Genomic DNA, 25,633 nt, shown 5'->3' on the forward strand with positions numbered 1-25,633 from the left:
CTTGGGCTTACTGAATCTCACCACCAATACTTGAATGTGTATGAAACATGCCAATCCAAAATACTATGCAGTAGTACATCCAGCCCAGTAGAGAGCTGTAGCGGGCATTTTAGTTGTGCTATGAACTGTACTACTCAAATTCACTAAAAAAAGGAAGAGCCGGGAAAAGCAATCATTATTCTACTAAGTCAAAGGCAGGCACTAACAGATTAAAAAGGTATGTAACAAACTGCCTTTAATACAGCTTGCCTTATTCAGAATCAGCAGGTCATGATTGCTTTTGTTGCGATATAACTGCCTTTCTTATAGCAAGGTGTACTGTGGTGTAAAGTAGGCTTAGTAACGTAAAGCCACAATCCCGCCATTGGACGCAGCCTGGCATGTTAACGTTAGCTGGTTAGCCAGCTTGCTAGCTAGTTACCTGGTCAGCCAGCTACCTGGTTCACCCTGGTAATACTTTTGTATAACATGATGAAATGACAATGCTAACCTGAAATGCTGTTCTTGCATTATTGTCTGCTTAATGACAACATCTGGCTACTTTGGTTTACTCCTGAAAATAGCTACTTACTCGGAGCTAGCAATTGTTGCATGTGATATTTGTTAAACGTTTGCTCTATAGTTTTAGTTTACGTTATAGCTTGTGTGTAGTTAGCTAGCGTTGTATGTGGCTAGTGGTTACCAGAGACATACGGCTCTGGTGGTGAGCAGTTATCTCAAAAGAACAGTAGGAGCAATCTAGCTCAATGGTGACTAGCAAGCTGGATATGCTTCTGTCAACATGAGCAGTACCTCTTACCAGCTGGTAGTCAGCGACAGTTCCTCAGGGATACCAGTGTTGCAGAGCAGATAAAAGTTATCCATCAATGGCTAACGTTAGCTTCTTCAGTCGTTAAATGTTAATACCTATACCACATAACGTCACTGTATCTCTACAGTTGTTGTGTCCATAGCTTGCATTTGATTTGGCCTGCCCTGAAGTGTTGAACACTTGAAATAATCCACCAACAAGTCCATGCTATCTATATGTTTTTTTATTCACAACGTTACCTTCCCTTCCTGTGACGTCCTCAGACGCACTCTGAAGCGCTTCTAAAATATTTTGAGATCTGCGCTCAGATGGCGTTCTCAACCCTGCATGTTATTGCTACATCTAATTACACTGATATCATGTTCTTTGCAGGGATTCAGTAAGCCATGTTCGACCCACTGGAGAACGGCGTGTTTGATATCCCAGACTATGATAACATAGACGACGAGGCATTCCCGCCTTTGCCTCCCCCAGTGTCTCCAGGACAGGAGGACAATGAGGGGGATCCATTTGCAAATGGTAAGACCTATGAACACAAGCAGTCTGAATTTGGGAAAGCTAACATTTCACTGATGGTGTGAGAAATCTGTCTTTATTGCCACATTGATAACACAATATCAACAATGACAAGCCAGTTGGAACCTGCCAGCTCTCTCTCTCTGCACTCAAGATGAGTTCCCAATTAAGTAACATTCAAGTTAGATCTGCTGCATAATCATCCTTGCATGTAACACGGAGTTGGTGCATTTTGGCATCGTAAACATTCTCGAAGAAGAGTGAAAAGCAGTTTGCAGTTAAGCTACTGCTATTTATTGTTGGCTACATTTTGGTACCCCCTCTGACCCTTGGTGCCCTTGTGCGTGATGCACGTTGTGGGAGCTGCGGTACTGTGGAGCCATTGTCTTTTACCTATATTTGCCCTGATGCACTCCTTGACTCTTGTTAAGGTGAGGAGGATGGAGAGGCCTCAAAGCTGCCAGATGTTCCTAAAAGGCGGGGAGTTAAGAGGCCTCAGCCCAAGCTGGACTCTCAGAGGTTTGTCCATCTGTTTTGTAGTTATGTCACATGATCTTAAAATCACAATGCCTTTGATATCCCAAAGATTGAGATGAAATAAAATTAATTTCTTTCAACAGACTCACATCAGAAAGGGGACTCCCAGCACTTCGAAACCTGTTTGATAATGTTACATTTAAAGGCAAAGGCCATGAGGTGGGTCCTTACATTACTCTCTCTTGTGGTGCCCCCTCCTGTTGTTTGGTGGAATTTTCTTTGGAAAGACTATCACTTCTGCACATTCTGTATGTTCATATAAGCATATAGCATATAGCTCCCTGACCAGGTCAAGTTTAGTTAAGTCAATCTGTCCTTTTCTTAGTGACTGTATTGAGTACATGTAAACTGCTCACAGACATCAGATGTGGTATCGCCTCGCATCTGATTTTGGCTAACTGGGCAGCTCAGTTTGCTCATGTGTCTCTTGTGTCCACCTAAGGCGGATGATCTCAGGGTCCTAATGCAGAGAATGGAGAACTGGGCACACAGGCTGTACCCCAAACTCCAGTTCGAGGACTTCATCGACAAGCTGGAATCTCTGGGTGCCAAGAAGGAAGTGCAGGTGAGCTGAGTGACAAGACTGCAAAGGAGCCTAGAGGCACTATGGCTGGCATTTAGTTTGTCATTTTTACTTAGGATGCTATTGGTTTGTGATTAATGAAACCTTGAGGCCTTGTGTCGATTGAGGCTAGCTGGGCACATGCCCATCCAGATTTTTAATATCTCAACTTTTTAAAATGCCCCCCTAATTTATTTAAAAAAGTCAATCTTTCATATATTCTAGATTCATTATACTAGTGCAGTGTCCGTTCAAACATGCCATTCCTGAAGAAAACCTGTAGCCCAATTACATGCCCACAGGTATGCCTGCTTTAAAAATAGGATGATAGGGAAATATCATTCCAGCTAAGCATTCCAGCATTTCAGCTATTCAATAATGAATACTGAATATTATAACATATTAGCCTATAATTAATGTGGCCTCTAATACATGTGTAATTAGGCATGGCTGCATGTGACATTTCTACAGATCAGAATGACATAAGCCTAACAACTGTTTTGAGTTAAGGCTAAATGTGTATTAAGCTTGCTGAATAACTTCCTAATACTGAAGACAAACCATTTTGTGGAATGATGCATCATTGTTTGAAATTTGCAACGATGTGACTCAAAAACAGTCTTTAGCATAAGTGACGTCGCTCAGTCTGCCACTTGTTGTTGTCTAGCTATGTGGCATTAGCCTATCGCTTGTTTCAATTTGGGACCTTGCAGTCGGAATTGTCGTTTGTTTAGTCAAAGTCTCAAGTCCAAAGTAGCCTGGGCTATTCGAAGCGTCAGTTTATTGCACATACTTTTATTTTAAGTGGTCACTACATACCCGTGTTTGGCGTGTTGTTGGAAAATCCGCGTAATCATTTTATGCAAGCAAACTGCATACAGGGAGTCTTTATTGTTGAGGTCAGACATGATAATCATCTTGCATCTTAACCCACAAGCGGTTTCCGAGTAATCCGTTTTTTAAATTGCGACTGACTTATCAAAGTGAGACCTGTCAGTACACGATCCATGGGGTGGATCTCCCCTGAAACTGGTCCCCTTGGATACAGTGCAGTGCAGCGATAAACGTCCTACGTAAATAAGCATTATTTTTGAAATATGCATTCAAAAATCAAGAGTGCACACCTTTGTGCCACGCGCGAGCCACATACGAAATCTTAGGTCAGTCTGACAAACGGTCAGCAAGATATGCGTGCCACAGACGCTTCTTGCTTTATAGATAGATAAAGTGAATTATTTAAATAAGCCATTTTTTGTTTTAATTTTGATGATTACAACTTACAGCTAAACCAAAAATCAGTATCTCAAAATATTACAATAAAAAGGTTATAATACCGAAACGTCAACCTTTTTGAATTTAAAAAAAAAAATTACTGCATCAATGTGGTGTGGTATGGAGGCAATGAGCCTGTGGCACTGCTGAGGTGTTATGGAAGCCCAGGTTGCTTTGATAGCAGCCTTAAAGGAGAATTCCGGTGTGATCTTGACCTAAAGTGTGTTGAAACATGATACCAAGTGTGATAGCCGATGCTACCAACAGTTTTTCGATGGGGGTGCCTCAGGCATCGGCCTAGCCATGCAAATAAATCACTTTTATAAAAGGGCCTTGACATTTAAGTCACGATAAGTCGAGCGACGAGTATTAATGAACAGGTATGATAAGGGATCAGATTCCAAAAATAATTACTTATCGTGACTAAATTCAAGATGGTGGCGAATGGTAAACTTCCTCAAGGTACTGTCTGTATAAATCGTCTTGTAAATAAACTACCAGTGCTTTTTCAAAGTTAAAAATGTCTCGTTTTAAATGTCACTTTAGATCAATATCACACCGGAATTCTCCTTTAAGGTAATCTGTAGTGTTGGGTCTGGTGTCTCTCATCTTCCTTTTGACAGTACCCCATAGATTCTTGTTACTTGCACACCTTTTCCTACCACACTTTTCCCTTTCAGTCAACGTTCCATGAATATGCTTTGATATAGCACTCTGTGGCTTACCCTATTTGTGGAGGATGTCAGTGAGTGTCTTCTGGACAACTATCAAACCAACAGTCTTTCCTATGATTGTGGTTGTGTTTACTGAACCAGACTAAAGGAAACTGACATTTCTGTATTATAACATCTTTATTCTAGTATTTTGAGAAACATATTTTTGATTTTCATGAGCTGTAAGCCATAATCAATGTAAAAACAAAAAATGGCTTGAGATATTTCACTCTATATGTAATGAATCTAGAATATATGAAAGATTATTTTTTTTTCAATAAATTAGGGCAGAAAATGAACTTTTCCACGATATTGAAATGTTTTGAGACCCACCGGTATGTTTAGTAAGTATCAGCATGCAGAGTGGTCTTTGTTTTCTCTACCACTGTGGCTCGGACAGCACACATGCATGCCTAGAGAACTCTGTTGCTCACCAAGGCCTGAGGATTTAACCGCGTGTTGCTGAAGTGGTTAGTAGAACACCAATCCTTTTTTCAAACTTTTGAAAATTAGATGCATACACTTGTGGTGAGAATTACAAATGACGTGGAAGCAAAACCGTGCGGAGATGTGTTAAGAAAGGGAAACGTTCCCAGGTTTATTACAGGATGAGGATTTGTGCCCCCCTCCCCTCTTGCCCACCCATAATTTTGTCTTGCACAACGCCCCTGAATGAAACCATAACTTCACAACCCTCTCACCCTACAGACCTGTCTCAAACGAATACGGTTGGACATGCCCCTCACACATGAGGACTTCATCGGTAATGAAGGTGAGTCCATCAGATGACCAAGAGTGAAATATCTTGAAATACTCCTTCCGAGAGCCAGCTTTGTCCTTGATATTGTAGAAATGTCTGATGATGTGATCTAATGAATATATATTTGGTATTTTGCCACCAAGAGGTTTTGTATGACAAATAATATTAAGGCATTGAACTCAAACTCCTCCAATCCTTTCTCATCGAAGATTCAGTTCAATGTAATATAAGTTCTTCAAAAAGGCAGATGGAATTGAACAGTTTCAAGGTGTTTCCTGGGGAATGTGAGGTCATATTTAGTTCTGACATTTCTACATAAAAAAAAACCCTTATTGCCGTGGTTTAGACGAGCCTCAGAACGGTGTCCCAGACGAGCCTCAAGACCGTGTTCCAGATGACCTGTTTGGAGAAGGGAACTTCCCTGAGGACCCCTTCATACATTCCACGCCTGCCCCCACCCCGGTGTCCCTGTCAGAGGAGCAACGGAGACGCATCGAACTGAACAAGCAGCTGGCCCTGGAGAGGAGACTGGCCCGAATGCAGCAGCAGCAGCAACAAGGTGAGTGCAGTACCCACTGCCGGGTACAGAGTGCCAGAGTGCACATGGCACTGTCAGCACAGTGAACAATCCTCCAGTGAAACATGCCAAACATAGTCTCAGTTATAATTTTCAATCTTAATATTTATGTTTAGAGCTTCAACAAAGGTGTTCATTTCTGATATAGAAAGTATTAGCATATGATCTTTATTGACATGAACATAACTGATAACTGCTCTGTGTTTCCTCAGATGCTTCCCAGGCAGATGCGAGTGGTGCGGTGGAGGAGCCCTCGCCGAGCACGTCCATGTCCACGTCCACTCCAGTGAGCCAGGAGGATGTACAGGAACAGGACAAGGAGCCAAAGCAGCAGGACGAAGAGACGGGTAGCTCGGAGCACAGCGCTGCCGCTGACACGGCCAGACAAGACGAAGCTCCGCCACAGGACTCACCATTATCCGCCGACACGTCCAAAGACAAAGCTCCACCACAGGACTCGCCATTATTTGATGATGAGCAGGACTCTCCGGCCCCAGAACTGACCAATGGCGTTGTGGACAGTAGTGATTGACCACACCCCCTGTACCCTTGCCTTTCACCCCCCTGTACCCTTGCCTTTCACCCCCCTGTACCCTTGCCTTTCACCACAAGAATCATGATCAGACTCTGCATAGGCCACCAATCAGGCAGGTCTGCTTTTCTACAAAGAAAATTCAGTTAACCTCGTCCATGTGCATCAATGCAAAAGCCAAATAACTTACAGCTGGTGTCAACGAATACCCAATCATCCCATCCAAGCCAAGATGAACAAGTTGTCAACATACTCCATATTGAACTCCAGAGCTTTGTTTCGCCAACTGATTTCTCAATCACCTTGAAGAGCCTTATATGACGAAGCTTGAGCGCAGGCTGCGTTTGTTTCTTTCCTGCCTCCACACGCGTGAGTGGCAGTACTGTAGGCCACGTCGAGCGTTGCTGATTTAGTCTGATCGGCCAGGAGACATGAAAGGCAGATAGGAAGACCCAAATGTGTCTCACCTGTCCCAACGCACTTCTCATTTCATTTTCTTTTTTTCAATCCAGTTTGGTCTTTGTTTTTATCCTGTTTTGTTCTTTGTAATTATTTCTTGTTCTTTTAATAAAGTTTGTTCTTTGTGTAAGCACCGCTGTGTAATTGTTAGGGGTCCAAGCAAAACTTACTGTACACCAAATTATTTTTGTTGTACTTGCTTTTCTTTCTTAGTTTTGTATGAGCAACCAATAGTACTGATACCATGTAGTCAGTTTCCCCATACATGAACTAAGCATAGTCTTTAGTCATAGACTAAAAGCTTTTTAGTTTTGGACTAAGAGTTATGGACTATTTGATAAATCTTAAACTAGGTAAGTGGTAGATTGAGCATAAAGCCAGAGGTGTTCAAATGTGGCAAGCCGAGGCAAACGTTTTCATTTTGTTCACAGTGTAGATCAAACAATTGACCATTTTTAAACAAAAGTGTTCAATGTTAAGAGTTCAAAGAAAATCAGTCTGTCAGGAATATTTGCCTCTGTCAAATTTGAACACACTTCAGACTTTAAACTCAACATACCACTAATAAACTGGACCCTCCAGGACCAGTTGTGTCTGGGAAACTGGCCGGTTATGATTGGTTATGAGGGCTCCAAATACACACCACATTCTGTGAGCACAGTGCCACCCTGTCCCCAGTTGGGGGCGCTGTAGGAAGTCAATAATGAAATATCTACTGATCGTACAATTTCATGATCTTCCAACATTTTATTTTCATTAGAGCGCCAGGAAGCTCGTCTGGTGTACCTAGCCTGGGAATACCCAAACAAACTTTCGGCAAATTTGGGATTTGCTCTGTAGGTCAGTCTGACCAAGAGACCATTGAAGATAGATAGATACTTTATTGATCCCCAGGTGAAATTCAAGGTCTGAAGCCCATTTCCACCATCCCTAAAACAAGGGCACGCAAAAACAATCACTAATCCGGCATGGTTGTGTATTTCTTTGGAATTGAGTCAACAACTGCATTTAAAACCTTAATTTACAAGATTGCTACACTTTTGATTTGGTATGAGTTTAATGTGCCAATTCAAGTTTAATTTCACTACTAGTTACCCCCCTGCTGGAAGTCGTAAATCAATGAACCTTTTCCAGGCCCACTGTAAATTGAGAAGGGTCTGGTGTCAATGAGGCTATGGAGTACCCATTATTTGAAGACTTCACCGGCCTGCTTCTGCCAAGCCAACATTCACTGCCCTGATTATGAAGTAGAACGTTCCCACAGGATTTAAACAGGGCTTACGTGTTGATCTAGATTATATTGCATACAAGCAAACCTGCCATCAAGTAACCTTCCTGCCTATTGCTTGTTCAGGCAAAGACACTAAAACCCTGTTAATCTAGGCTGACGAGCCAGACCCACATTAAAATGTAGGGTCTGGGCACTCACCGTTCGCAGTGCTCAGTCCGAGGGGCGGGATAATCAGTTGTCTTTCAAATTCCCTCTGCACGCAATAGGACAGCGGCAGCGCTATGAGTCCCATGCGTTTCCAACCAGCGGAGCTGGCTAGTTCAAACGTTTGCCAACTTAATAAAAGCTTAACTCGTGTCACACTGTTCGCCAGCAGCAACATCCATCTTATTTGTTTTCAAGTAGCAGGGAATTCAAGCCAAACCGTTGCAACTCTGCCATCAATCATTATGTATTTCATTGGCCTGATTAAGTTTCGATTTCTGGAGCTCACAAGCCAACGGAGAGTTGCTAGACTAGCCGCTGCCGCTAGGGGCGCGTCTAGATTTCTAGGCTACTGTTAATCAGCATTTGTGCCTAAATTGAGTGAAACAAGGCTTGCGTTAACAAATATCTATATTATTTAATAGTAAATCAGAACACTCCATTATTGTAGTACAACCAGTGCAACCCACATAAACTCCTAAAAACAGCATCACGCTTTAAAAGTGTCCCCATGAGAGCTTGCCCAGCTCTGTAAGGTGCACACAGAGTCCATGCTAATGTGAATTAAAGCAGCAGGTGACCACATTCTGTAGTTCAGAAGTGGCGTGACGGTGGTTTCTTGAGATCACAGAGGCTAAAAAGGTTCATCTGTATAGTCCCATTTCCCCAAGGCCTTACAGATCTACAGGGGAAGGCCCTGTGGTATTATGCTGTACCATGAAGCGGGAGACAGCCAGGTGTTGTTCTGAGGACCCTAGGCAGAGATAGAACATGTCTGGGCCTCTACACTTGGAGGCTCACAAGTCTGGAGGTCCAACAGGGCCAACTCTGCGATCTCCTGCAGGAGGGAGTACAGGTTGGGCTGCTTGCTCTGCCTGAACTCCCTCTCATCCTTGGGCAGCTTGGCCTTCCTGCCCTTCTTCTCTTCGGCCTGCTGCGAGGCCTCCTCCGCCAGACGCACCACCTCCTGCACCAGCTCGGAGCGTCCCCGGCCTTTGGGCTGCGTCCCCGTTTCCGTCGGGGCCACCGGGGCCTGGTGGGGCCGGCTGCTGACCACCTCCAAACAGAGGTTGAGTGGGTGGCAGCGGGCCGGCTGCACAGAGATGCGCACCTGGGTGGAGCAGGACGAGATGAGGGCACAAAAATGAATTCCGATTTAGGGCAATTCCATGGAAAATTAAATTTTTTGTAACATCCATAACGCCAATAAAATATGATGGTATGGCATGATGTGAATGATTACATGAAATTTGAGCATTTGCTAATTTTGGCTGAATAATGTACATGAGAAAAAATGCACAACAAATGAATGTTATTATTCACATCATACAAATGCCAAGGCATTTCACTGGCATTATGAATGTGACAAAAAGTCAATTTTCCGTGGCATTGCCCTTTATTTTCGTATATATACCTATAATTCACTACATTAATTAAAATGTATTCAAATTACAATTTATTTCAAACTTAGTGTCATTAACACACTGACAGAGTTTCCAGTATACTGTATGGATTAAAGCTTGTCCAATGTCTCCACGCCATGGAGGTTTTCACTGAAGGTTCCTTTTAGATAGATAGATAGATAGATAGATAGATAGATACTTTATTGATCCCCAGGGGAAATTCAAGAAATTCATTTTAGCCTAGGACTAAGCTTAATCTATTTATGGGGAGAGTTGATTGGCAGTTCAGTTTAGACATGCTTTTTATTTAGTGACTTTTAACCAACTGGGTATCAACATGAATATTTCTGGAGAAGACATGTCAGACTCACAGTGATGTGGTCAAACACACGGAAGGTGTGTGTGCCCATGCTTGTGCTGGTGCTAATTCGGTCCAGGTGTCTGTCCAACGTCCCCGCCTGCCAGACACAACGTCCGTCACTCTCCACAGCCACCACCTGGTTTTCTCGACTCTTCAGGTACACGGCACCCTTAAGACCAAACCTGAAATAAACATGCACAAGGTCACCTGTCATTGTCCCTCACCATGCATTCCATGATGTAGTTTCACCCATAGAATCACTTTTTTTTTTACCTAATTTTTCACTCACTTTTTTCACCTCACAACAGTGGTCCCTGGGTCACAATCAGTTGGAAAACCAACTGACTATCTTAAATCTGTGTGTAAAGGTCCATTCATACCAATAACGATAACGATAACTATAAACAAATATCGTTCTCGTTAATATGACTGACACCGTTCACACATAAACTATAACGATAACGACATGAAGAACGATATCGTTGGGGATCACTTTCAGAGCAATTTTGAGAACGATAAAAAGCTAATAGCCAATCAGAACCCATCAAATTTTAGCCGTCACATTCATTAACACAAGGAAAGACTTTGTTTATCGTGTTTACTTTGTTCAGTGTGGACGCTTTTATCGTTATGGTTATGGTTATCGTTCTTGGTGTGAATGACCCTTAACACAGGTTTTACTGCAGCTTTGACGGGGCTTTACCTTGGAACAAACACCAGCATGCCGTTGGCCCTGATGGCATAGATAACAGCGTCAGCGACACAGAGCTCATCAGTGAGAGGGTCCTTATCTTTAAAGTAGAGGCACTGGAAGAGCTCGGTGGACTGCTTCTGTGCATGCTGCGCAGCCTGGACAACAAACACAGGCCCCACCAAAATGTCAAAACGGCTCTAGCTAATGCAAACTACTGTACAAGTGCCAAGCCAACCAACCTCATGACCTTATCTTCTATTCTGTTCAGAGATGGCGCTACACTTGTTTGAAAAACGTAACTTCAGATAACTTATTATTTATAATCCAGCTTCTTTGATGGTATTAAACCTCTTATCTTGTAAATTATGATAACTATATCTAGTGTTACATATTGTCCAGTTTGAAGTGGCCGTCAGGGAGGTGGGAACAGCTCCACTTACTCTGTTCTTGTTGTTGACCTGGTGCGCTAGCTCCTCCAGCTCCTTGTTGGAGGCCAGAGCTTTGCTGGGTGCTGCGTCCTTCTCGGCGACAATGGCGGCCATCAGGAGCCGATGCACAATGATGTCGGCATAGCGACGGATGGGAGACGTGAAGTGCGTGTAGCGGTCCAGAGCGAGACCTGTTGCCATAGAGACAAGATAGATAAGATACTGAGTGGATCTCGAGCAGGGAGAGAACATCCGTATGGATATGGAAAACACAGGATAATAAAACATAAACAAAAGCAAACCAGACATCACCTCAAACAATGCGTATGAAAATGAGATAGAATACAAGCTGGCTGGCTTCCATGTTTTGAAGACAAACAGAGGAAGTTGTTTACAGCAAATGATCCATTTACCGTAGTGGTAGTACTGCTCTTCTGAGCACGCTCCCGTGGAGAAGTACAAAGCGTTGGACATAGCCTGAGTGGCCATCATCCTCAGCATTCGGTTCACCACAGGGTCACCCTGGTCCACGGCCTGGTCCAGAGAGTCAGCCAGAGCCTTATTAGACCTGCGGGGAAGCAACAGGGACACCTTAAACCACTGGGATAGGACTTGGGTGACACCCTGATGAGGGATGGGCAATGCAGACTTAAAACCATATCACAGTATCTCATGGTGATGACAAAGTAAAAATAGTACTATTCAACACACAGTTTTGAGAAACACAAATTAAAAACATATTAAAAAATTTAAAACGTATTAAATTAAAAAGTTAAAACTTCATCAAATGGTACACCATTCCAATTTAGTAGGTTAAAAATAGAATTTGAATATTATTTACAAATGACTGAAATTCCACAAATTATTAATATAATTTTATACCAAGTAAATCCTATACCCTATCACTACTGTATATCATGGACAATAGAGTGTGGCACTATGGTTTTATCATTGATGATACAATGTGGTACTTCTGTAACTGGGACACATATTTTGTATTTGGGAGAAGTGTACCGTGTATCGATGGTGAAGCCACGGGTGCGGGCGCTGTCGATGAGCTGGTTGAAGAACTCCTGGCGCGGGGGCGGGTGGTGACGCAGCAGGGCCTGGTGCGGGAAGCTCTCCTGGATCTTGCGCGCCACCCAGTGGTTGGCGTAGATCATGCACTCGGCCACGGTCTCGTGCACCTCCAGCGGCTGCTTGGGCACTAGGGCCGTGATGTTCTTGCTGCTGTCCAGCTGGGCGCGCACCTCCACCCCCTCCAGCTCCAGCGCACCGCTCTGGTCGCGCTGCGCCCGCAGGTGCCGCGCCACGCGGGTCAGCAGACGCAGAGCCTCCAGCAGCTCCGCCCGCCGCCGGCTCCGTACGTCCGCGTCGTCCAGCCGCTCCAGCTCAGGGACCTCGGCCGGCTCGCCATTCAGCAGGCTCTGCGCCAGCTCGTAGTGCAGTTGGTAGGAGGACCGGATGAGCGTGCGGCCGTACCACACCTTACACATGGACAGAGACTCTGCGTCCAGCTGCCACATCACGCTCATCGCATACCTATAGCGGGGGACGCAACACAACCTCAGCTTCTTAACAGAGTGAAACTAACCCCAACACCCCATACAAAAGCATCATCTTCTTGATTTTTAAAGAAGTTCAAGCTGACACTACAGGAAGAATGCACTGATTGATTGATTGATTGATTGATTGGTAGGTTCTTCCCACCTGTCCACTCCTCCCAGCAGGGAGCACAGGTCCGCACTCAGTACGGCCGGCAGCATGTCGTATCTGCGGTCTGCCAGGTAGTACGTGGTGGCTCTGAGAAGACAGGAGATTGGGAAGTTGAAAGGTCGTTGGGAGATTGACCAAGGGTACTTTTGACAAGGCGACTTTTTCCAGAATGATTTTTTTTTTTTTATCTAAGTGCATATTTATTGGGGACTTTGATCTTTGCCCTTGATATTTTTTGCACACTGTTAACTTTTTAGTATAATATGTATTTAAAGTATAGTATATACAGTATTACCATGAGCAAAGCTTACAGACTTTTCAGATTTTCACCCAATCTCCGACCCCCCCGACCCCCCCCGCCCCCTCCTCACCTGGCCCGGGCCTCGAGGTCTGTCAGTGAGCCCTCCTGGACGAAGTGTGTGACGTCTGCGATGTGGACGCCAAGCTCCAGGCGTGTGCCCCCGGGCAGCAGGCGGATGGACAGCGTGTCGTCCACGTCCTCGCAGCCCAGCGGGTCGATGCTGAACACCAGGTGAGTGTCCCGCAGGTCCAACCGAGAGCTGACCTCCTCTGGCGCCACGCTCCACGGCTGCTCCGCAGAGTTCACAGGCATCTCCCGCAGCTGAAGTGAGGCACAGGCCACAGACTCTTATCACAAACGTACTGTATGGGTGTCCAAACAGAGCTTTGTGCCACATACGCCTCTTGCAGCAGCCCAAATCAAAGTAAAAAAGTGTGTCAAACGGCAGCGACATAACAGAGGATAACTGGTTTCAATGATGCATGGTCCAGTTTTACTTTGACAAGACTTTGTCTTGCCAGTTTTACTTTGACTTGCCTGTAAACAAGCAATCTCCCTCAATGTCCTGATGAGAGTTTTGCCACAGCAGGCTCACCTGTGCCTCGGAGAATGGAGGTACATGGATGCAGTTCTCCACCAAGATGGTCTGGACCTCCGACTCCAGCTCACCAGACTTTCCCAGAACCCTGACAGTGTGGCCGTTGGGGTAGAGCGAGGTGCTCTCCCACGAGTCCAGACGCACGATCACTCTGTGGTCCTGAGGAGCAGAAGCACAGTTTCAGCATATTTACCAACACTAACTCATGCCTCAACACCCAGTCTGTGTTACATATAGAGTGAAGAGTGAAGAGTGGACAGGAAGTGAGAGGGAAAGAGAGAAGGGGAGTGGGTTCAGGAGACGACCTCTGGTCAGACTCCAACCTGGGTCTCCATGGCGATGTGCGCGCTACCCCTATGCTGCGGCTCCTTGTTTTATGATTACACGAAGATTTAATCAGTCCAGGCCATTCGTTGTGTGTGTGTGTGTGTGTGTGTGTGCGTGTGTGTGTGTGTTGAGCAGTAGTCACCTGCAGGGCCTCAGCCTGCTGGGTGCTGATGCGGATCTTGGGTATGCGGTAGTCCCAGGGTGTGACCAGGATGCGCTGGGAGTTGCGGCTCTGAGACTGCACCTCCTCCCAGGGGGGAAAGGTCACAACGTAGTCCCGCCAGTTCCTCTGAAGAATCCCCACCACCTTGCCTAAGGAGACGAGGAGCAAACTATACTATTCATATCTACACTAACATCTCTCCTATACTATGAGGAGAGATACCTCTGTCCATGATGTGCTTGAATTTTGTAACATAACCAACACCTGACAGAGATCCAATGAACCAAAAATGAAAGCTCTTTGGAAAAGTTGCACTTTGGATAATAAATCAATCATCCAGGGGGTATTCCAAGTACATGGTTTAGTGACAAACCTGGGTAAGTTAACTCACAGTAAGTGGTAAACCACCAAAATAGAAGAGCTCTATGGCTTCATTATCCTAACAAAACAATGCCATAGGGCTCTTGTTGTATGAGATTTACCACTTACTCGGAGTTAACTTACCCACGTTTTGTCACTAAACCACATACTTAAAATACCCCCCAGGTCTGGTTGAAGTTTTCATTAAAAAAAAAAAGTTTTTGAATATCATCAATATTCCTTATATTCTCCCAACCTGCATGTGACCTCAGTAAGGTGTGGCAGGTGTAGCGGGTACAGCAGACTCACCTGATGGCATCGGTTGGCTCTGAGGCTCCTCCCCAGCCTTGTCCTCCGCCACACCCTCATGCAGCGCAGTTGTGCGCCCTCGCCACTCTCTGGCGGGCAGCAACTCCACGGCAACCATGTCTCCGTGCACCGCCCGGTTACGATTCTTCCCTCCGCAGATCAGGATGTCGCTGTTCAGCTCTGATCAGTCAACAACGGGGCAGTGAATTATGTGTGAATTAAGTTACAGCAACAGTTCCCAAAACAATGAGACTGGTGTTGTATGACCTACTCACCTGAGCTTTTGTTCGAGGAGCCCTCAAAGCGAACAAAGGCCTCATGCTGCGCCCTGTGCTTGTTCACATTAAGGGTACCCTGATCTCTCACACACACACACACACACACACACACACACACACACACACACACACACACACACACACACACACACACACACACACACACACACACACACACACAAACAAATCCTGTGAGTTTTTCTCTAATAGAAAATTCCTTTCATTACTTAATTTTAGCAGCACAAAATCTACATGCTTTGCACAAAGCTTTTAGCTACATTCAAATTTAGCTTTAGGCTTCAAATTTAAATGCAATCACTTGTATTATAAACATTAAATCAAACTTTAGTCCTTTTCATTCAGGCCATCTTTAATTTTGTTAATTTTGTTTAATCCTGTGAATGTGGATTTGGAGGAGGTGTTTTACCACTGTTTACTTTTCTATAGAGTAATGGTCACCACTGACTGCATGACTGCCCACCTGGATGAATCGGCCAGATTTGATGCCAGCCTCCAGCACCTCGGCAGGCAGGTGTTCTGTGTACTCGCGCTCCGTGCTCTCACTCTCGCGCTCCTGCCGGGCCTGACAGATGGAGATGTACAGCTCCTGAGCGGCCTGCAGCTCCGGCCAGAAACTCTGCAGGTACTCCTGCCAACAACACAGAACACGGGTCAGGATGAGCAGGGAAAGACACACAGCACATTATACAATACACATGGATGTGTGACACCTGATATAGACCAAATGCTAGAAGGATCAGATGCTAGATGCTACGGCAAGGCAAGGCAATTTTAAGGCATGGAGGACAAGTCAAATATTTGAATAACTTTCTGAAAAATCGATAAAATAACTTCAAGAAGTTAAAAAATAGTTAGGATGTCTCGGGCATGTCAGACACAAAGAAAGGCTCCATGCTCTGAGTGGATTTGGTCCACCAGCCCGGTACCTGAGTTGAAATGACGTACACCCCGCTGGTGCGGCTACCATACTCAGCCACGGCCTCCTGGTCCTCTGTGATCATGACCACTGGTCTGAGGCCTGCCAGATGGTCATGGTACCACACCGCGGCATGATAAATACACCTACCAAAGGTAATAGATCAAATTTACAGACACATCACAGACAGAGTTAACTCAACATAAAAGACTCCATAGCTGGCGCTTACTTTTAGTAAATATCAGCTGCCTGTTATGGGAAAGTCAGTCTAAATGTGGGTTGTTCCCATAGCGTGTCTGTGTGTATGTGTGTGTGAGAGAGAGAAAGAGAGATGTCTCTAACCTTGTCTGCCATTTCTCTTGGCTTTCTCCTTTCTCCCGGGGGCAGTAAGAGTACTGCTGGAACTCATTGGCGAAATGAATACAGTGATGCCGTGGGTCCTTCAGCAAGCTGCGCAGCCGGTTGTACAGCCTTCACAAGACACAAGTCAAAGTCACTGAGGATCATCAATTACAAACTGAACCTCTGTCAATTGGAAGATTTGTTCACATGGCTTTCAAACTGGTAGAGCACATGTGTTTCTTTAGAGTGCAAAGTTTAGACTGTAGGCCTATATGTTCCCCACACTAAGCAAGAAGAAGTGTGTCAAAATTGGAGCTATAAAATATAAATATTGAGGAAGTTATTTCTCTATCCACCCAACGCATCCCAGATCACAACTGACACTTAGTAAGTTATGATCTGGATGGGACCATGAGATCTGCTGAAAGATGTTGTGTGTAAGATTCAGTATCTTAGTATCTCTATTCTAGCCTGGGGGCTGTACCTGCGTCGACTGTGCTGCGCAGCCTGACAGGCAGTCTGCATGAACACAATCCCCTGAAGCTCTCGAAACTCCAGCACTTCCAAGAAGTCACGCACCACGCCAGCATCTGGGACGACATAGTGCGTCACGTCTCCAGACAGGATTTTGCCTTCTATAGGGATGGAAAGAACAGTGACAGATACAAACGTTGTAAGTGGGGACAGAAGTGTTGCCTCGTGTCTAATTTGTCCATATAATGTTACCTTATTTGTTATCTGGAAAAGTGCCTTGTTGTGTGGATATCAATATTTCTATGAAACGTCACAATTTAAGATTATAATGTAACAAGTTTGTATCCAATCAAGCCAGATGCCAGTGAGACCACAGGCTTAGTTAAGCTATGGGCGCCAAACTCACTCCCTTGGCTAAATACACATTTAGCAGCAACTAATTGTGCATCATTTAGGTTGTAACGCCAGCATATACATTGTTATGCGGTGCACTATGCCATCTAAATATCCTAGTGTTGTACGAAGACACCACTGAGTGAGTTAGAAGAACCAATCTCGGTGGTTGTGGCTAACTAGGTAGCCAGTCAGCTAACATTTAAATATACAGCTAATGTATTTTACCGTTTTGACATGCAGCTTGACAAAGTGCGCTAAAACAAGGCACATGCTCTCTCAGATAATGTTCACGCACGACACGCACTTTCCCCCCGCGGGAACTTTTTAAGTGTAAAACCTTTTCTGTCTTGATCATCATAACAAAAAGGTAACAACAACATAACTTTTGCGGAAGCCGATCAGAAACGCGTTGTACGGTGTCTCTGATGGACAAAACAGTTGGAAAACAGCGAAATGTAATACTGATAAGTCTGTGGTTAAATTGACTACTGTGGGCTATATTTAAAGCTAGGCCTATGTCAACTAAAAGTTTATTTTCTGGTGGTCAGAACACACACACTCAGCCCTCTACAACTTAAACCAAAAGCCTCATTCTAAGTTTTCAAAGTCAAATATATCTGGCTACTCAAGGTGAAATATAGCAGTGTTTCTCAAACTTTTTCAGACCAAGGACCACTTAACCAATGAAAAAAAAACCTCACGGACCACCTAGCTAAAAAAAAAAAGAAGAGTAGACGTACTTCAACAGTATATTACACAATAGGCCTCACCTTGCTTATTGTGTCAGAGGATTCATATGATTTAAACTGGCGTAGCATACATAGGCATGTTGCAGAACTGTTTGAATTTACATACAAGTTGGTTCAATATTGCGAACAACTCATCTATATTATATTTTACCACGTCTGCTTGCGGACCACTTGGGATGGCTTGCGGACCACACTTTGAGAAACACTGAAATATAGGCTATCTACTAAGGTCAAATAGCCTATAGGCCATTAGGAACTGACTGATGAGGCGGTAGTCCTTCCTACTTTAAAGGTGTGTGGTTGAACACCAGGGGTGGACAGTAACTAAATACATTTACTTGATTACTGTAGGATACTTAAGTATGACTTTTGAGTATCTGTAGGCCTACTTTACTTGAGTATTAATATTTTTGTGACTTATTATACTAGCCTGACGAGCCAGAGACTTACTCCACTACATTTGAAATATAGACAAATAGCCTAGGCTACTGTACTTTTGACTCCACTACATTTGAAGTATGAGCATGAAGTATTCGTTAGGCTACTTTTGAGGCTTTGAATGCAATAATGTGATTGACCATCTTGAAGTAAATTTTTTTCAACAGTCCAATTTGAAATTGGCTGAGGTATGGCGACAATAGATTCTTCATCAGTACATCCTCCATGTGGGAGAACTACACAACTGTTTGCAATATATATTTCATCAGAACATCCTCCATGTAGCCTGGAGAACTACACAAACCTGTTTGCAATAGATTCTTCATCCGAACATCCTCAATGTAGCTTGGAAGAACTACACAAACCTGTTTGCAATAGATTCTTCATCAGAACACCATCCATAGCTTGGCAGACCTGTTTGCAGTTGAGACGTGGTTTGGTGTTAACCAGGTTATCCTCCATAATCATTGTGAAATTGAAATGAAATTAGACAATCACCTGACATTCACCACATAGCTAGATCTTTAGCGTACATCTACTCAAAATTGAGTAGTTAATCTTTGTATTGGGCAGTTAAAATGTTTTTAGATTTGTGAATAGAGAATGAATAATGATTTAAATTATATTATTGCATCCATTTGAACAGTTGCAAAGTTATGACAATAGGTAAAATGTTTTTGTTGGATGTATGACTGAACAAATGATGGATACCCTATTACTGTATGACCAAATAAACATTACACATTACAATACATTAAAAATGATAAATAGGCCTACTCGTACTTCTGAAGTATTTTTAAAAGCAGGTACTTCTGTAATTCAACTTAAGTAAAAATCTGACTTAGCAACTTTCACTTGTTTTGGAGTAATATTTGACAAGGTGTATCTATACTTTCACTTAAGTAAAGGAATTGTGTACTTCGTCCACCTCTGTTGAACACTGGACTTTATGTTGCGAGGATGAGCAGTGCACTCATTTTTTAAAGGTGTGTGATTGTACATGGCTTATTACTTTTTGGATTTGCGAGTAGTTTTACTACTTCAAAAGTGGCCTGACAGAATTGAATAAACCTTATGAGAAAATTGTTGCCAAAGCAGTGGCTAAGGGACACATAGGCCTACTGACATGTTATACTTAGATCATAACTTTTCTTTAGTAGCTTCTTTTTTTCCTACATAGGCCTACTGTACTTAGGTGTTACTTGTGTGTGTAAGGTATTGCATGTAATTGTCAGCATGTTTTCCATTTAGCCTATTTATACACTGTCCACAAGATACATTTGTGTTTAAGTTAAGGGTGACCAACATTTCATGTCTCTGAAAAGTGAAAAGCTGATGAAGGTGAAGTGGTAGACAGTCATCATTCATTTTATTTCAATAATAAGTTTTAAACTTTAAACTTTAAAATTATTTATATATAATCACTTCATATTTTTAAATACTAAATATATATTAAAAATAGAAAATTTCAATTACTATACACCTAGGATTTCTCTTTATATAGTAGTCTACCCTTCACATATCCTTCTGTAAAAGAAACATACACTAAAGTAAGCTAAATAAGGATGAAAATCAACGGAACAGGTTCATTATACAGCAGCTCATTATAGAAAAGTATAGAATATTTAATGTGAGGCTATTTGGCAATTTTATCTACATAATTTGTACAGTAATCTTCATATGCTGTTTCAGATGGAATTTCATCTGGTGGTGGAGGTGCAAACAACAAAAGTCAGAGTTCGAGCGAGATGGCACAGGACAGAAGACATCAGCGTGGACGGCCAGATGGGAAGTTAGACATTTGAATGTCATCTCCTTGGAGGGAAGGATTATAGTATCCAAACCCATCATATTTCAAGTCCAGTGGCTCACCGTTGTCCAATCTGAGAACTACAAAAAAGAAGAGAAAAATAGAAAAATATTCAGTAAATATAACTCGAGTCTCACATCATCTTACTGTTGTTTGTGTCATAATCAACTTAAATTTACTGAAAGTATCTGCAATATTAGGGGTGGGGCAAAATATAAAAATTCTTAAAAGTTATCAATACACTATGCTGTACATCAAATTCATTATTTTTGCCTATTTAGGGGGGATTTTTCTTCAGTTACACATCACACAGATACTGTGATGAATTGTATGATTTTCTATGTAGGTATTGAGTATCACAGAATCACTGTTGATACTGTATTATCGTTAATCCAAGTCCAAGTATCACAAAGGTATCGATTTGTGGGTTACTCTGTGTTACTCCATGTCCTAATCAGCACTAACTTGCTCTTACCTGGATCTGCAGGTGCTTCCTCAACCAGTTTACTGTGTGAGAAGTTCAGACGCTCTTTTCTTTTCAGTAAGACGTACATGACCAGACCCACGATTCCCACAGTCACTGCGAGGCCCAGGATCACACCCCATGCTCTTCCATTGTTTGTGCTCTGAGTTCCTGAGTCCACACCTTTGAGGGTAAACACCATTATGAATAAGAATGCAGTGGCTATTAAAAATATTTTTCAATCATTACATTACATTACATTACATTTACATTACATTACATTTGGCTGACGCTTTTTAACCAAAGCGACTAACAACATGGTAAACAGTAAGTTTTAGAACAATTCTCACAATTTTAGGACAGTTTAAAAAAAACATTAGAGTACAGTAAGAATAAGTGCGTCGGTGAGTGCTGTTTTTAACATTTACTTGTCAGTTTAAAACGGCTGGTGAGTGCTAGGATCAGTAAGACTTGTTGTAAGTGTTGCTATGAGAGTAGATGTTCTCTAAAGAGCTGGGTCTTCAGGAGTTTTTTGAAAGTGGAAAAGGATGTCCCTGCCCTTGTAGGAACTGGCAGTGTGTTCCACCAACGAGGAACAACAGATGAGAAAAGTTTGGATTGGTTTGAGCGCACCGGTGGTAGAGCTAGACGTCGTTCGTCAGAGGAGCGCAGCGGTCTGGAGGTAGTGTAAGTCTGTATGAGGGCATTCAAGTAGGTGTGAGCAGAACCGGAGACTACTTTGTAGGCAAGCGTTAGAGACTTGAATTTGATGCGGGCCGCCATAGGTAGCCAGTGTAGCTGTGTAGCAGTGTAGCTGGATGAGCGGGGTGATTCTCATTAAACTGCAGTGTCCGGGTCCTAGTCTCCGAAAACAGACGTTTTTTATTAGCATTAAAATGGAATCAAGTTCAGTTGTTCTGTCTTCTCTCACATCATGATACTTGTGTTAATGTCATAGAATCTTTATTCTGTTACACTGTGATTATCATTACTGATATGCTGTGGTATTTTGGTAATTAGAGTTAATTAATTCAAAATATATGAAGCAAGAATTATTCTGGATCATGCTACCATAACATTAAAATAAAGTTATATTAAATTGTTTTACAATAATACTTAATAAATAAATAAAAGTTCACATTATATTTAGTCACTAAAATTAAAAAAATCAATCAAATGAGGTAGATAATATTTTGATGTCAGTTTGACAGGCTTCGTGAGATTCACTCAACAGTGTGGTTCTATAACAGATACTATAACAGTACATTACCTATTTTCCTAAAAGTAGAAAAGGATTTCATCGTTTTGTATGGATGAGTAGTTTTTAGCACAGTGAATACAACTTTCTATGCCATCCTTATACTATATCTTTTGATGAGAGGTTCTGTAGCATCAGTCTAACTGTGCGTCAACCAGACCACCATTTTAGGTATTCAAAAAACTGCTGTAATATCCCATTCTGCTATAGTCCTCAGGCACTGTTGTTAGCAACTAGCCTGATCCCTGTTCAGCACTCTTGCCTGGGTCTGTTGCTGACCTCAGGAAATTGCCCCTCCCAGCTCCAGGGATGGGAACACAGGCCCCATTGTCCAGTGAGAGGTGTATGTAAAAGAAGCCTTTGCCCACAACAGGGGCAGTTACTGTTTGTAATTGTATTCCATCCAGTGGAGCTGAAAAGACTGGATCTCTATGTAAAGTGAAACTCCTATGTAGGTTAACTCATACGCTGAATGAAGGAAAGTCATGTTTCATTTGACTTCTGAGAGGATGATGGTGACGTGGCTTTTCTTAACCATCATGGAACAATGGAACCACGGGTCACAATGAGGAAAGGGGTTAGGCCAGGAGGCCTCATCCTCCAGTGAGACAACACACCCAAAATGGCTGCTTTATTAAGTATAAGTATAAGTATAAGTATATATACTCTTTTGATCCCGTGAGGGAAATTTGGTCTCTGCATTTATCCCAATCCGTGAATTAGTGAAACACACACAGCACACAGTGTACACACAGTGAGGTGAAGCACACACTAATCCCGGCGCAGTACACACTAATCCCGGCGCAGTGAGCTGCCTGCATCAACAGCGGCGCTCGGGGAGCAGTGAGGGGTTAGGTGCCTTGCTCAAGGGCACTTCAGCCGTGCCTACTGGTCGGGGTTAAAACCGGGGCTAAAACCCTCCGGTTACAGGTCCGAAGTGCTAACCAGTAGGCCACGGTTGCCCAACATTATTGTTACATACATCATACACTATTCTTGTTCATTAGAGAGCATTATGACTGAATGTACTGCTAATGGTGTTAAATATTGGCATCGTTTGGTTTGATCTTAGAGCTAAAGTAGTGGTAGGGTCTACTCCGCTCAGAATGAGGAGTAGCCTGAGAGCAGCTCTCTCACCTTGCTCAGCATTGGCCGCGGCTGCAGCTTTAGCCAAAGCTGTGTCATTTCCACTTGGAGGAGCTGTGTCGTCTGGAATGACTTCTGGTGTAGGTTCAGGAATACTCTCTGTCGTAGTTGCGGGAATATATTCTGCCGTAGGTTCGGGAATTTTCTCTGCTGTAGACGCTGGAATATTTTCTGCTGTTGGCTCAGGCGTGTTTTCTGCTGGATTTTCAGTAGCAGGATTTAGGCCGCCCATGGTGACATTTACCCCAGGGGGGTTAGTGGGTCCTGGGTTGAGAGGATTGGTGACATTTGAGCTGTTGGTCCCTGATGATGCATTGATGACGTCTGTGCTGTTAGTGTCTGTACCAGTGATGTCTGTGCTGTTAGCGTCAGTACCAGTGCTGACTGTGCTGTTTGTCTCTGGCAATGAATCGCCTTCTCTCCACATACTGGCATTAAATCCCATTACTGGTTCTGGTGTGGCATTGGCATCACTTATCTCATTACTCACTGACGATGAATTGCCATCTCTGAACATACTGGGATTAAATCCCATTTCTGGTTCTGGTGTGGTACTGGGCAAATCCACAGATGCGTCCTCCTCCACGGTGACATCAAGAGAGTCATCTGACCGGAGCATTGGTGAAAGGGTCACGATGATGTCTGAGGAGGCTGAGGGCTCCTCTCCTTCGCTCCCACTCAGGGTTGGGACGGAGACGTTCGTCTGGGAGTCCTCCACGCCACTGTACATCATAGATCCAAGGGCCAAGCCACCTTCAGCAGGGCGATCATTCTCTGCCTCTCCCACGTCATTCAAACCAACTACGGGGACCTGAGTAATGTATTCATCCAAATAGTCGTCATTAAGTCCACCTTCAAACTCTGAGGGATCCTGAAGTGAAACCCCACAGAAGCTCTGAAGAATCAGACACAGAGCCAAAACCAAGTCCAGCCTTTGTGTCATGTCTGTTTTCTCTGCTGGAAGATATTAAAAATACACCATAAGAGCATTTCCTTCATATAACTGACTTCCAATATGGGCATGACTCAATGTTAGTATGATGCATGAGAGTGAGTATTTTCTTGTCCTTTAGATATGGAGAGCATTTGTGACTACATTAAAGAAACAAGAACAAAAAAGTCTAAACTGTCAACATAAAAATGCACAATAATGTATACTATTGGTTTTAATGGATATCCATACACTGTACTATTTCCCCACACACATCAAAGAAATATGACTAGTTATCTCTTCATTTCTGATGTGTTAGAGCTGCTCAGACTCGTTGATGTCATCATCAAGACAGACAAGATTTGGAATTAGCAATGACACACCTAGGGTGTGTGATTCCACAGACATTTCAGTTATGCATTCTCTCTAAGCTGTCCTTCTGGTTGAACAGGACAAAACTAAAACAAAGGACCAATGGGAAGAGAGAATCGCGGCCAAGGTGAAGATAGACGTGTTTTCATTCTCTTTGGTCCAGTGAGTCCAGAGTTATGCTTTTAGTTTGGAAACAAAACAGAAGCTCTTATGGCCACTGATCCAATAATAAAGCCTCTACTCAAGTACATATTTAAACACAACAAAAGATGCCTGAAGTCATTCTTCAACACTATATAACTATATTAACTCACTATATTGATGTCTCCTGTTTTACCATCACGTGTAATTAGAGAATATTCAATGACATGTTTTGTACATATCTTATATGAGTATTACATAGTCACAGAAACAGACAAATAAAATATACCCATGCAGTAAACAGAATGAATTGAACATGAACAACATACCTTTGTGCTCTTAATGTACAACCGGTGTGGTGCTGGAAAGAGGAACTGGTGATGCCGAAAGCTGTTCCAATTTAAGAGACGGCGAACAGGACACCAGGTAAGCGGAAGAGGAGGGCGCTGGTCAGCTTTGTGCAGTGCATCTGGGAACCGGCCTTACCTGAAAGTGCACCTGTTGGCCCTGCCCCCTGAAACACCGTTCAGGAACAACTGCGACACAGTGGCAGAATGGACAAAAATATTCCCTCTCTCTCACAAGCCCAAATTTCAGGAATCCTCAAATAAGACAGAGTTTAGCACGTCCGAGATCGTTCGTAACGTGCTGGATAGCAAAAGCCCCTGACGGCAGGACCTCTGGGGATTCCACCTCTGTTGTCCTGGTAACGTGGGGTGGCAGTGGAGGGTGCGTGGTGAAACCGATCCACTTTCCTCTAGCTGGTATCTCAGGGCAACATCAAGAAACAAAAGACATAGGGTTATTTTTACATGGATGACAGCTCTTTGCGTCACTAGGGAGCCTCTTGTTATTGTTTCACTTTAAGCATGACTGTGCAAAGTAGGGTTTCAAGAGTTTGGTCAACTTTGGTTAAGAAGTGTCTGCTAAATGTAATGTAATGTAATGTAAAAAGAGCCAAGTCATTCAAACACTTAACATGTTCCTTGAAAACACAGCGGAAACTTAATCAAGCATGAAGAATCCAGAAAGCCTGGACATTAATTCCTTATGTCTGTTACAAA

The 25,633-nt window shown here is 43.2% G+C and overlaps 3 protein-coding genes across 10 annotated transcripts; 1 reads left to right on the forward strand and 2 right to left on the reverse strand.

The window, feature by feature from the left end:
* The first annotated feature begins 82 nt into the window (after positions 1-82).
* tipin (timeless interacting protein) lies at positions 83-6,869 on the forward strand. Of its 4 annotated transcripts, XM_042061130.1 has the most exons (9): positions 118-194; positions 1,184-1,330; positions 1,759-1,846; positions 1,948-2,023; positions 2,307-2,429; positions 5,120-5,183; positions 5,518-5,730; positions 5,961-6,285; positions 6,332-6,869. In XM_042061130.1, the coding sequence occupies exons 2-8, from the start codon at positions 1,198-1,200 to the stop codon at positions 6,278-6,280; spliced, it is 1,017 nt and encodes a 338-aa protein (XP_041917064.1). In that variant the 5' UTR covers positions 118-194; positions 1,184-1,197; the 3' UTR covers positions 6,281-6,285; positions 6,332-6,869. The 4 variants fall into 4 exon arrangements, with proteins under 4 accessions (XP_041917063.1, XP_041917064.1, XP_041917061.1 ...); XM_042061129.1 differs by having other exon boundaries at positions 83-217; positions 5,961-6,869; XM_042061127.1 differs by having other exon boundaries at positions 5,961-6,869.
* A 1,703-nt stretch (positions 6,870-8,572) lies between these two features.
* dis3l (DIS3 like exosome 3'-5' exoribonuclease) lies at positions 8,573-17,690 on the reverse strand. Of its 2 annotated transcripts, none has more exons than XM_042061124.1 (17): positions 17,487-17,690; positions 16,876-17,026; positions 16,392-16,520; positions 16,060-16,195; positions 15,594-15,761; positions 15,110-15,188; positions 14,835-15,014; positions 14,145-14,314; positions 13,673-13,834; positions 13,148-13,398; positions 12,771-12,863; positions 12,075-12,602; positions 11,474-11,628; positions 11,073-11,251; positions 10,642-10,787; positions 9,949-10,120; positions 8,573-9,285 (listed from the first exon to the last, which is right to left on the reverse strand). In XM_042061124.1, exons 1-17 carry the CDS (start codon positions 17,617-17,619, stop codon positions 8,929-8,931), a joined length of 3,189 nt encoding a protein of 1,062 aa, XP_041917058.1. In that variant the 5' UTR covers positions 17,620-17,690; the 3' UTR covers positions 8,573-8,928. The 2 variants fall into 2 exon arrangements, with proteins under 2 accessions (XP_041917058.1, XP_041917059.1); XM_042061125.1 differs by lacking the exon at positions 17,487-17,690 and adding an exon at positions 17,118-17,420.
* A 2,359-nt stretch (positions 17,691-20,049) lies between these two features.
* Positions 20,050-25,305, reverse strand: muc15 (mucin 15, cell surface associated). Of its 4 annotated transcripts, none has more exons than XM_042061470.1 (5): positions 24,899-25,305; positions 24,440-24,607; positions 23,117-24,082; positions 20,734-20,904; positions 20,050-20,338 (listed from the first exon to the last, which is right to left on the reverse strand). In XM_042061470.1, exons 2-5 carry the CDS (start codon positions 24,462-24,464, stop codon positions 20,217-20,219), a joined length of 1,284 nt encoding a protein of 427 aa, XP_041917404.1. In that variant the 5' UTR covers positions 24,465-24,607; positions 24,899-25,305; the 3' UTR covers positions 20,050-20,216. The 4 variants fall into 4 exon arrangements, with proteins under 4 accessions (XP_041917404.1, XP_041917405.1, XP_041917407.1 ...); XM_042061471.1 differs by having other exon boundaries at positions 23,117-24,079; positions 24,899-25,280; XM_042061473.1 differs by lacking the exon at positions 24,440-24,607 and having other exon boundaries at positions 23,117-24,079; positions 24,899-25,279.
* Positions 25,306-25,633: the final 328 nt, after the last annotated feature.

This window comes from Alosa sapidissima, chromosome 14 (assembly GCF_018492685.1).
Source record: "Alosa sapidissima isolate fAloSap1 chromosome 14, fAloSap1.pri, whole genome shotgun sequence".
In the NCBI taxonomy this organism is placed as follows: Eukaryota; Metazoa; Chordata; class Actinopteri; order Clupeiformes; family Clupeidae; genus Alosa; species Alosa sapidissima.